General features: G+C 44.0%; 1 protein-coding gene across 2 annotated transcripts; it reads left to right on the top strand.

The window, feature by feature from the left end:
* The first annotated feature begins 973 nt into the window (after positions 1–973).
* On the top strand, positions 974–6,828 carry LOC123181160 (KH domain-containing protein At4g18375). 2 transcript variants are annotated; one of them, XM_044593404.1, is made up of 8 exons: positions 974–1,270; positions 2,721–3,351; positions 3,928–4,350; positions 4,451–4,741; positions 4,860–5,654; positions 5,989–6,044; positions 6,119–6,212; positions 6,326–6,828. In XM_044593404.1, the coding sequence occupies exons 2-8, from the start codon at positions 2,725–2,727 to the stop codon at positions 6,365–6,367; spliced, it is 2,328 nt and encodes a 775-aa protein (XP_044449339.1). In that variant the 5' UTR covers positions 974–1,270; positions 2,721–2,724; the 3' UTR covers positions 6,368–6,828. The 2 variants fall into 2 exon arrangements, with proteins under 2 accessions (XP_044449339.1, XP_044449338.1); XM_044593403.1 differs by having other exon boundaries at positions 975–1,270; positions 6,339–6,828.
* Positions 6,829–10,599: the final 3,771 nt, after the last annotated feature.

Raw genomic sequence — 10,599 nt, 5'->3', positions numbered from 1 at the left:
AACCAAGCTTGCCCAGGGCATCCTCTTTGCACTCAAAGTATGGGTCATGCGCGCCCACTCCCTCGTGAATACGATTGAACACATGTCTTCTCATTCGGAATCGACGACGAAATTGATGTGGTCTAAAGAGTGCACCATCCTTAAAGTAATCGACATAGAGAAGGGTGTGGCCTTTCTCCCTATTGCGGTTCAAGGCCGGAGCATGGCCGGGGATTGATCTCCTGAACCGAGGCCGCTTCCTACTAATGTGTTCATGTACGACCAACGCAGCCACAAGCTCCTCATCATCCGATGAGCAAATGAAGTTGTGAAAGAAAAACTCATCACCGCTATCCATTGTACCTTGTGAGCAAACAGTCGAACGCCTTGCGGTCGTGCTGGAGGCGCGACCGGATAGTGCACGTCATGTTCCCCTCGCAGACAACAAAGCAATGTTTTGGGGGTCGGTGGTGCTGGAGGGCACCCTGCGGCAAGGAACGACCGACCGAAAGAGGACGACGGGCGACGCCGTCGGCCGTAGTTTCTCTCCCACCGGCAACAAGGAGAACACCGACAAAATGCTTTCCGGAACGCCGGTGCGGAGACATCTATGGCATGGCGTGGTGGTGGTTGGAACGACCCTTGTGGAAGACGACGCGACCGGGGAGGGTGGTGGCGGCTGCAATGTCGGGGGGGGGGGCGGGCACGCGCCGCTCACGTCCGCGTGTGTCCGTTCAGCCGCAAACTCGGCCCAAAGTTGGGCCGGGAATGGATCGAAAGCGGACAGAAAACAAACGACGGTCCATTTGCGGCCGCGTGTTGGAGAGCCTGCTTTGTCCGTTTATCTCCAAACGGACGCGGACGGACCAGTCGTGCGTTGGAGTTGCCCTGGACCAGTCGTGCGTTGGAGTTGCCCTTACTCCCACTATATGGTCAGTCTTAGGTGTAGCGTTGCTCTATCTCATGTGCCCCTGGTTATACCCTAAAAAAAAGTGCACCTGGTTATGAATTTAGGATATTTTTTTTTTCCTTTCGTCTTCCTCGTCCCCGTCAAAATCCATCTCTTCCCACAGCGACTTTTCCTCTGCGCCGTCCCGTTGAGAAATTTCCTCTTCTTCCCCGGTGCCCTAGCTCCAGCTGCCGCCTTGCCGTGGCATCGCATAGGCCTCACACCCCTGAGCCCCCAACCCCTGTCACGCGCGTCGCCGCCTCCAACCTTATCGCGGCACCGCGGCCCTGCCGTATCTCCCAGCCGCCGCCGCCGCCGCCATCTTCGTCATTAGTTTTGAAGGTATGAGCTTCTTGTTATCCATGGAATTGCTCCCACCCTAATTTAACCTCCACGAATTTTGGGCGCGACAGTCGACGCACCATCTAGATCCGGCACTAGAAACTAGGTTTGTGATGCGATATGCCGGTCCCCAAGGATGGAGATTGTGTCGCGGGGGGATGTAAATACTGCTTCTTTTGTTTGGCGTCTTCGATGGGTGTGAGCGAAGCTGTGCGTGTGAGCAATTCTGCCCACACGCCTGGACTTGTGTGGTCAATCTGGCGCCTTTTCTGAATCCAGGTCGAGATCTTTCAGTTTGCCAAACAAAATTCTGTGGCTTTTTGAGCCAGTGAGCTGATATGCGAGGTCAAACTGTCGTTTTTTGCTTGTTCTTGTGACCTATATCAGTGGAGTTCCTTCAAGTCATATATATAAGCGTGCTGAAAAGGGCTAGGTCAATTTGGCGCACCTGTTTGCTTATTTGGTTATGTGTTTGTGAATTTTGCATGTTGCTTTATGTGGTGGGCTGATGCGCTATAATTATCACTATCAACTCTTACCACTTATAGATGCAAAGCCAAGTTACTGTAGATTTCACTTCACATGGAGCTGCTGCAAGTCCCATATTCTAGGATGCTTTTTTTTTTCCTTTTTAGGGATATTTGGCATTATTCACTCAGCACTGTAGCTTCTCTTGATGTTATTCTGTACATACTATAAATTCAAGCCTTATCTTTCCGGTTGCCTAACAGTCCTTCTATCATTGTAAAGCTAGGACATCTTTGCATCCATAAACTGACAGAATTATGATTGCGTACTTATTTTGTACCATTCAGATCTCTATGAAATTATGATTGCTCAAGTTTTATGCAGTTTTACCTTTCCCTTGCAAAGCTATGTTACGATGTTAAGTCATTTATCACCACTGTGCATATCATCTTTAAGTGCTTGCTTTCATTATTCGTTCAAATTACATGTCCTTTTGGCACTTTGATATATACTATGACTAATTATTGCACTGGATTCGCACTCCAAATTCCCAAGTACTTCCGATTGATACTCCGTTTATGCAGTGTTACATGCACCATGTTTCTTTGTGCCAATTGCATAGTGGTAGTGTTTCATTTGAATGAAATACAGTAGGTGGGAGCTCTGGATGAAACCGTGAGGATCTTATTAGTTTAGTACAGTTGATAGATTTGAATCTGGTAACCTACCTGAAAACAGTCATTTGACTACAAAAAATTATACCTTTTCTTGCACTTGTGAACAAACTACAGCAGTTTTCCGTAGTCTAAGTAGCAACATGAGCATTTATCAGCAATATCTCAATTTTGAGGTACGCACAAGTGAGAAGGTTATGCATGTGTCATAATCAGACAGCTAATGGAGTAATGGAATCGTAGGCTGCCCAACACCTTCTTTGCTACCTCTACAGTTTCTTTATACTGATGGACCTTTCTTTATGTAGACTGATGGATTATGATAACTCTAGAAGACACAATCAAAGTACTTCCAAAAAGAGGACTCGTTTCAATTCTGATGATGGAAAGAGGAAACGGCTAAACTACAGGCAGGATGGCGGACATATGTCCTCTCAGCCAATAGAAACCGTTTACAGGATATTGTGCCCAGGAAAAAAGATCGGCGGTGTCTTGGGGAGAGGTGGTCATGTTGTTAAGGCCCTTAGAGAGGAGACTAAAGCAAAGATAAGGGTTGCTGATTCTATTCCTGGTGCAGACGAGAGAGTAATTATTATATTTGATTACCAAAATAACTCCGACCAAGCTATTCAAAATATTTCTAATGTTGATGGCTCAGAGAACATGAAGCCCCATTGTTTTGCTCAAGATGCGTTGTTGAAGATACATGATAAGATTGCTGCTGATGAAGATTCCAACGATGGAGTTTCCTATGAGAATTCTGAAACTGCTGGTGATGTGACTGCTCGAATTTTGGTTCCAGGCAATCAAGTTGGCTGCCTGCTGGGAAAAGGTGGCTCTATTATACAACAATTGCGAAATGATACTGGTGCAGGGATCCGTGTCTTACCATCCGAAAACCTTCCTCAGTGTGCACTTAAGAGTGATGAATTGGTGCAGGTAAATTTGTTTTAATAGCAAAATATCCTTTGTTGTGTTGTGTTTTCCAGCTTGTAATGTCTTTTGCTTGTATTGATCTCCAGGTTTTGTATTGCTTCTGTTTAGCTTAGATTTGGATCCATTACTCTACTGTATCAATTTATTTTACTATAGAAGTTCTCCGTTATGTTTATATTCCTTGTTAAATTCCTAAATAATTGGATTTTAGAGTTTGGTATCTGGCATGGGTTAATTGATATAGCACGTAGTTTATTTTTAGATTATAGTTTACCAAGATATTTGCCAGTTCAGTTAAAGGCCCTGTTTGTTTGGGTTTTGCTTTTGCTTTTTCAGCTTTTCCACTTTGGCAAAAAAGCCTAAAAAGCTCCTAAATAGGTGCTTTTTGCGTAAGCCCCTATTTAGGAGCTTTTGTGGCTTTTTTTTTGCCAAAGTAGAAAAGCTGCAAAAGCAGAAGCAAAAGCCCAAACAAACAGGGCCAAAGTAAGATATCTATCACTTACAACATGCTCTTTTTTGTGTGCTTTATTATCTTTAGACATGAATAATATTGATGTGTAATTGCTTATATCATGTCAGATATCTGGTGCACCTTCTCTTGTAAGAAAAGCTCTCTACGAGATATCTACTCGTCTCCATCGGCATCCTCGTAAAGAAAATCCATCTCTTGAAGAAATTATAGATGCAAGCACACAAAGGAAGCGCGAGTCCCCACCACCGCTACCACATGAAAATCACATGTTACCACACCTGCATGTGGATCATCCACCACCAATGCCCTTGCTTGATCCATATAGAAACGGACCATTGCAATATCCTGTTCCTGAACCAGAAGAGTTTTCTATTAAAATTCTGTGCCCTTCTGAGCTTATTGGACCTGTTATTGGCAGAAGTGGGGCAAATGTTCGGCAGGTAGAGCAGCAGACTGGTGCTCGCATTATGGTTCAGGAGTTGCCCAAAGATGCTTCTGGAGAAAGGTTGATTGTTATTTCATCCAAGGAGGTAAGATGTAGATGGTTGTTCAAATTGCTATCTCCTTATCATACCAATCTTCACAATTGAGTCCTCACAGTTTTATCTCCCACATATTTTTTCAATCCAGATTCCGGCTGATCCAGTATCCCCAACAATCGAGGCACTTATTTTGCTCCATAGTAAAGTAAGTGAGAGCAAAGTAAGTGAACCTTCAGTAAGTGCACCTTCAGAAAGTGCACCTTCTGAGGAGCACAACTTGGTTACAAGACTTGTTGTACCATCAAGAAAAGTTGGTTGTATTATTGGGGAAGGTGGGAAGGTAATTACTGAAATGAGAAGGCGTATTGGGGCTGAAATCCGAGTTTATTCGAAAGCAGATAAACCAAAGTACTTATCTTTTCACGATGAGCTTGTGCAGGTGATTTATATTCAATTGTATCTTCATCAAGTTGTCCATATTGTTTCAATATCTGCCTTTTTAATGCTTTTGTTTCTTGACTTGTTATTATGCTGTTACATGTGTTGCGAGCTTTCAGGTTTCTGGGTCTCCAGATATTGCAAGAAAAGCCATCACAGAGATTGCTTCGAGGCTTAGAGATAGAATCCTCAGAGATGGAATTTCCTCTTTTGATGGTCCTCCTGCTGATATATTTCCTAGCAGGGAATTCACACTGTACGGAAGACCTGCCAATCCACCATATGGAAGGCTTGCCAATGATACCCCTTATGGAAGGCCTGCCAATGATACCCCTTATGGAAGGCCTGCTAATGATTCCCCATATCAAAGGCGGCTTGCCATTGATCAACCATATGGGCTTGCCAGTGATTCACTATATGGAAGACCTGCCAATGATCCACTATATGGGAGACCAGCCAATGATCCACTATATGGGAGACCAGCCAATGATCCACCTTATGGAAGACCAGCCAATGATGAACCATATGGGAGACCTGCCAACGACACACCATATGGGAGACCTGCCAACGATACACCATATGGCAGACCAAACAATAAACCCCATGATTCAGTAGATTACTTCTCTAAAAGAAGAGAGTATCCTAGTGGAAGTCCATTTGCTAGCGACGCTCCACCATCTGCTTCTTATGATAGATATGCAGCATCTGCTCGCTTGCCTACTAGAGAAATGCCCTTGCCTGTTAGTCCTGGTGCTGATTACATGTCGCATCGTTCTTATCATGACCATATGCCTACTGATAGCTATTCTAGTAGAGGCATTCAGCAATTAGGCCTCTCAAGAGCTGGGAATAGTAATATGCAACAATTAGGCGTCACCAGAGCTGGAAATTCCAATGCTTATGATTACACCGAGGTACAGTTTAATGCGTCAGTTCCCCTGTTTTGCAAATGGCCCTCACCTCATAGTTTTCATTGGAAACCTGAAACTGTGTAGTGTATGCAATTCTTCCATAACTGGTTGGGATTCCTGAAGAGGGAAAAAATATCCGTAGGTTATACTGATCTGCATTCATATCATTCTAGTTGATGTTCACTGTTTTCTTGATTGGTTGACGGTCTTTACTTATATTATCAACTTTCCTTGTCTGGCTCTGTTTATGCTGATTCACATGCGTGGACATGTGCATCTGAATATATTTGGTTCTCATTTGCTTCAGTGCTGAATATATTCAAATTTCACTCTTCAGGCTGTCGGGCAGATGCATGGACGTGAGGATTATCAAAGAGTGGCAGATGTTACAGGGTATGTTTTCGCAGCTCGTCTCCCTTCTGAAATGCTACGTGGGAATTGTCATTGAGAGATAATCCTTTTGGCAGGTATTCAAGTAGCTCTGTTGAACTGAGGATTCCAAATAGTTCTCTGGAATCTATTGTTGGAGCTGGTGGTGTCAATCTAGCAGAGATCCGCCAGGTACCAGCTATGCTCTGATCTTTCTGAACTACAAATGGGACTGCGTCATCCATTGAGGCAGTCTTCATTATTTTATTCCCTGTAATAGTTTAGAAGTTCTTCTCATGTATAAGTTCTCGATCTCAGATCTCTGGTGCAAGAATGAAGTTACTTGAAGCCCATCCTGGTTCTTTGGAATCCATCATGGAGATCCAAGGTATGCCGGACCAAGTGAGAGTGGCGCAGAGCCTTCTGCAAGGCTTCATTGGTGCCAACAGCCAGAGCGTGCAGCCATCCCAGTCTTCTCGCGACGTCCATTACCCAAGGTGGAACTAAACCCTAGAGGCTTGTTGTGAAGAACAACGGAACACCGTGCAAACTCCAGGTCGATTGCCATGCTGCCACATTAACTAGGTTGAGCGGTGTAACTTAGATCATGTTTGTTGACAAAAATAATCTGGGCTTTGGTTATTTCCAAGGATGTACTGCTAAAAGTGCTTGTTTTCTTAGTCTTTTTACCCCCCTTTTGAGTGAAATACATCTAATGACAAGAGTTGCAAAAACTCTGTAGTCATTGTACACATGGAACCTGGATGGTTGAAGCTGTTTTTATATGCAATGCTATTTGTGAACTTCACACCGTCACATACTCACATCTGGTTTTCTCCGAGACTGGCCTGACTCTTGCTATTTTGCTGATTGTGTTAGGAGGCCATAGTTTCCAACTTAGAATTCTGTTTGTAGCAAGAATTAAGCCAGGGATGTAAGTGGCAAATAAATGGCGTCCGCATCCCGTTTAGTTAGTTTTTGCTAGCTTGAAAATTCATTTTTCTCAAACAAACAAAAAACCTTTTTGAATTGACATATCATAAGTGGACTTTAAACGGGATTAAACAGGACCCGGTTGACATCCCTAAATTAAGCTATCATTGGTTATTGCACAACATGAAACAACATTAGGTCTCCATTACCCTTTGTCAGCTTATATTATTGTCCATCACTAGACAATGCTTTGTGATTTGCTACCCAAAAAGATGTATTGCTTTGTGCTCAGTAACAATTATCTTGATGTATACATTTACCACATAATGGATGGCAATTAAGGTAATTTCCCGTTTGCCTTTGTGGGGATGAACAGCAAATCAGTCCATAACTGGGTTTCTAGGGCGAACACAAACATTTTAATTTCATTATTAGTTTCAAAATATACATTTAAATTTCACAGATCAAACCATCATCTTGAACCCTTTCTCCTGCTCATTTTGCAAAACGAATCTGAAGGTAGACACTAGACAGTCATAAGGCTGCCTAAGAGTACGTAATGGCACATGTGGAATTTCAAAATATCAAAAAACCAGGTGAAAAGGCAAAAGAACCCAGTATAGGGTAACTAATATTCAAACAAGTTTAACATTGATTCTTTTTCTTGAGCTTTCCTTGGCCAAAAAATAGCATAGTTCTTCTAGCAAGGATCAAAGGCAGCATGACCTTGGTCCTTGGCCTTTCCTCTTGAGTCCCAATATATGACACCTGCAAACCGCAACACCTTGGTTAGAGAATATGGTCATGTTATGCGTCAAGAAAATGCAACCCCTTAATAACTACTCTCTCTGTCTCTAGTGTAGTGTCAAAAAATGTCTTACATTATGGAACGAGAGAGTACCATAAAATACTTCAAAGCCATTTCCTTAGGGCAACAAGAATGTCACCCTTCTACTCCGCAGTCGCACCAATCAACACCCTCTGTTCCTAAATAGGAGACGTTTTGGCAATACCTCTCAACAACTTGAAAAATAAAAATGCATGAATTATCACTGTTAATGAAGTAGGCCAGCATTGATCTTAACACATTAGCATGCTGACAAGTTCTTGTACAATGGATAGAGAGCTGAAGGCACTAGACAGCCAAGAACCAACGACTCACAGCCAGAGTCGGTTTCAACAGAAACAAGGCAGTGACAGCCAAGAACATCTCTCATGCTCATTTAAACCAAAGGAAACCAACAGCAGAACAAAATCAGCAGTGAGCTTATACTCGAGCGAACAGAAAGAAGCCCTACACGGCTGTACTGGTTTGAACTAGAAATGTTGTTTCACCGACTCTTCCTATCAATGTTTCAAGGCAATCGCCTTTGAGCTCCTGCACGTCGCCGATCTCAATCAGCTCTCCAGTTTGCCCCGATTGCTCCCGCCAGGCCCTCAGGATGTCTCGGCAGAAACCACTATTCCTAGGCGATCCAGAGCTACTTCTGCTCCACCGATGCCGGAAAAGAGTGACAGGACACGGATACGTCGGCAGGAAATAACGCCATGAGGACCGACAAGTGGTGGCATGCCACCGTGTTACAGTATTATTTTTTCTGCTGCTTTGTTACGGCGTCGTCTTTTTTCACCTAAAGGAACAGCAACGTTCTTCCTTTTGACACCTCTGGAAGTTCCAAAGCCTCTGGGCTGAGACCTATTATATGTATGACCATCTACAACAAACTTAAATAAAACAACCTGAACCTTTCGATCGGGGTTTAGTCGCAATGAACAGATGGAACATATATACTTGAAACTGTGCACTACTTTTGTCATTTTTTTCTTTCTGTATAAAAAGGAGTCTTGTTCAAGACTTCAAGCATGTAATAAATGAAAACTAAACTGCTAGGAAGGCTGACCACACGATTGCCACCTAAGATCAACCAGAAGATTTTATTAGTTGCTCGATTACATACATGTGAAAAGTTCACTCGGAAACATAATCATTCTCCAATGTTGTTTCAAAAGAAGAGCTCGGCTCTTATCCTTTTCGTTTTGATGGTAGCTTCATTTTCATACATGTACCCCGCAAAAAAGAACTTAAAGAAGGGCATTTTGTCAAAAGGATTTAAGGTACTTTCATCATTATGTCCCTTTTAAATTTTCTATGTATTTGTCCATTTAGTATAGAGTATTTTGAGAAACACGTCTGATCTGGATGTATGAGGAAGTATCACTTATTCGGAAAAGTGTCGATGTATAACAAAAGAGAATTGTTTTTTGTTCAACTGCTTAGGCTGGTTAGTTATGTTGTTTGTCTTGCAGGATTATCTGGTGCAGTTTCACGTGCTAATACTTTCACATTTTCCGTTCACTCTCAATTGGAAAAGACAAGAAGCCATTTGATTTCCAAGGGAATTAGCATCTGTACGGCATTTCACCACTATTTTTTTTTAGAAAAGAAGGATTACCCCCGGCCTCTGCATCTGGGCGATGCATGCAACCATTTTATTAATTATTCTCAGAGACCTTACAAAGCATTACATCAGTAAGCCTGAAGCCACCATCTAGGCGACACCTGCCGCTACTCCTATCCCCTTGATGCAGGGGTGCCGAATGTCCGAGCCTAATACCAAACAGACATCGCACCAAAACCTAACATCTAATGCCGGATGCCCAATCCCAGCCACATGCCGGAAATGGGTCACACACCGGTCCGGCGCACTCACCGAGGCTACCGCCGCCGTCATCCACCTAACCATCTTCAGAGCAGGTACTGATGCAAAGACCTTGCCAGGTCAGCTGTCGACGCCACCATGGCGCCAGACAGCGCCACCGCCCTGCGCAAGGCCATCATGCCACGTCCAGCGCCGAGACCCCGCTGCTCCATGCCGCCGAGACCCGCCGTTGTCGACGTGAGAGAAGGCACGCCACACCACCTCACGCCTCTTCCATCCGGCGCCGCTCCACAAACGATGTCCCCAATAGGGAACACGACACCGCATGTGACGCCCCCGATTCGACCGTACACTAATCATGCACGCAAATGTGTACGATCAAGATCAGGGACTCACGGGAAGATATCACAACACAACTCTACAACATAAATAAGTCATACAAGCATCATAATACAAGCCAGGGGCCTCGAGGGCTCGAATACAAGTGCTCGATCATAGACGAGTCAGCGGAAGCAACAATATCTGAGTACAGACATAAGTTAAACAAGTTTGCCTTAAGAAGGCTAGCACAAAAGTAGCAACGATCGAAGAGGCAAGGCCTCCTGCCTGGGACCTCCTAACTACTCCTCGAAGCCGAACTCCATGTAGAGTCATCCTCGGGATCTCTAGCTCCTGGACTCCAGCATCTGGTTGCGACAACCAGGTATAGAAAGGGGAAAAGAGGGAGAAAAGCAACCGTGAGTACTCATCCAAAGTACTCGCAAGCAAGGAGCTACACTACATATGCATGGGTATATGTGTAAAGGGCCATATCGGTGGACTGAACTGCAGAATGCCAGAATAAGAGGGGGATAGCTAATCCTGTCGAAGACTACGCTTCTGGCCACCTCCATCTTGCAGCATGTAGGAGAGAGTAGATGGTAAGTTCACCAAGTAGCATCGTATAGCATAATCCTACTCGGCGATCCCCTCCTCGTCGCCCTGTT

The sequence above is a fragment of the Triticum aestivum genome, chromosome 1D (assembly GCF_018294505.1).
Source record: "Triticum aestivum cultivar Chinese Spring chromosome 1D, IWGSC CS RefSeq v2.1, whole genome shotgun sequence".
Lineage (NCBI taxonomy): Eukaryota > Viridiplantae > Streptophyta > Magnoliopsida > Poales > Poaceae > Triticum > Triticum aestivum.
The sequence above is the reverse complement of the archived record's forward strand: the minus strand, read 5'-3'. Positions and strand labels throughout refer to the sequence as shown.

Bases quoted from the DNA above. Each gene is read 5' to 3' on its own strand.
- LOC123181160 (XM_044593403.1), top strand. From the start codon at position 2,725: ATGGATTATGATAACTCTAGAAGACACAATCAAAGTACTTCCAAAAAG. The intron at 3,352-3,927 runs GTAAATTTGTTT...ATATCATGTCAG, and splicing joins AGAGTGATGAATTGGTGCAG to ATATCTGGTGCACCTTCTCT. The intron at 4,742-4,859 runs GTGATTTATATT...GCGAGCTTTCAG, and splicing joins TTCACGATGAGCTTGTGCAG to GTTTCTGGGTCTCCAGATAT.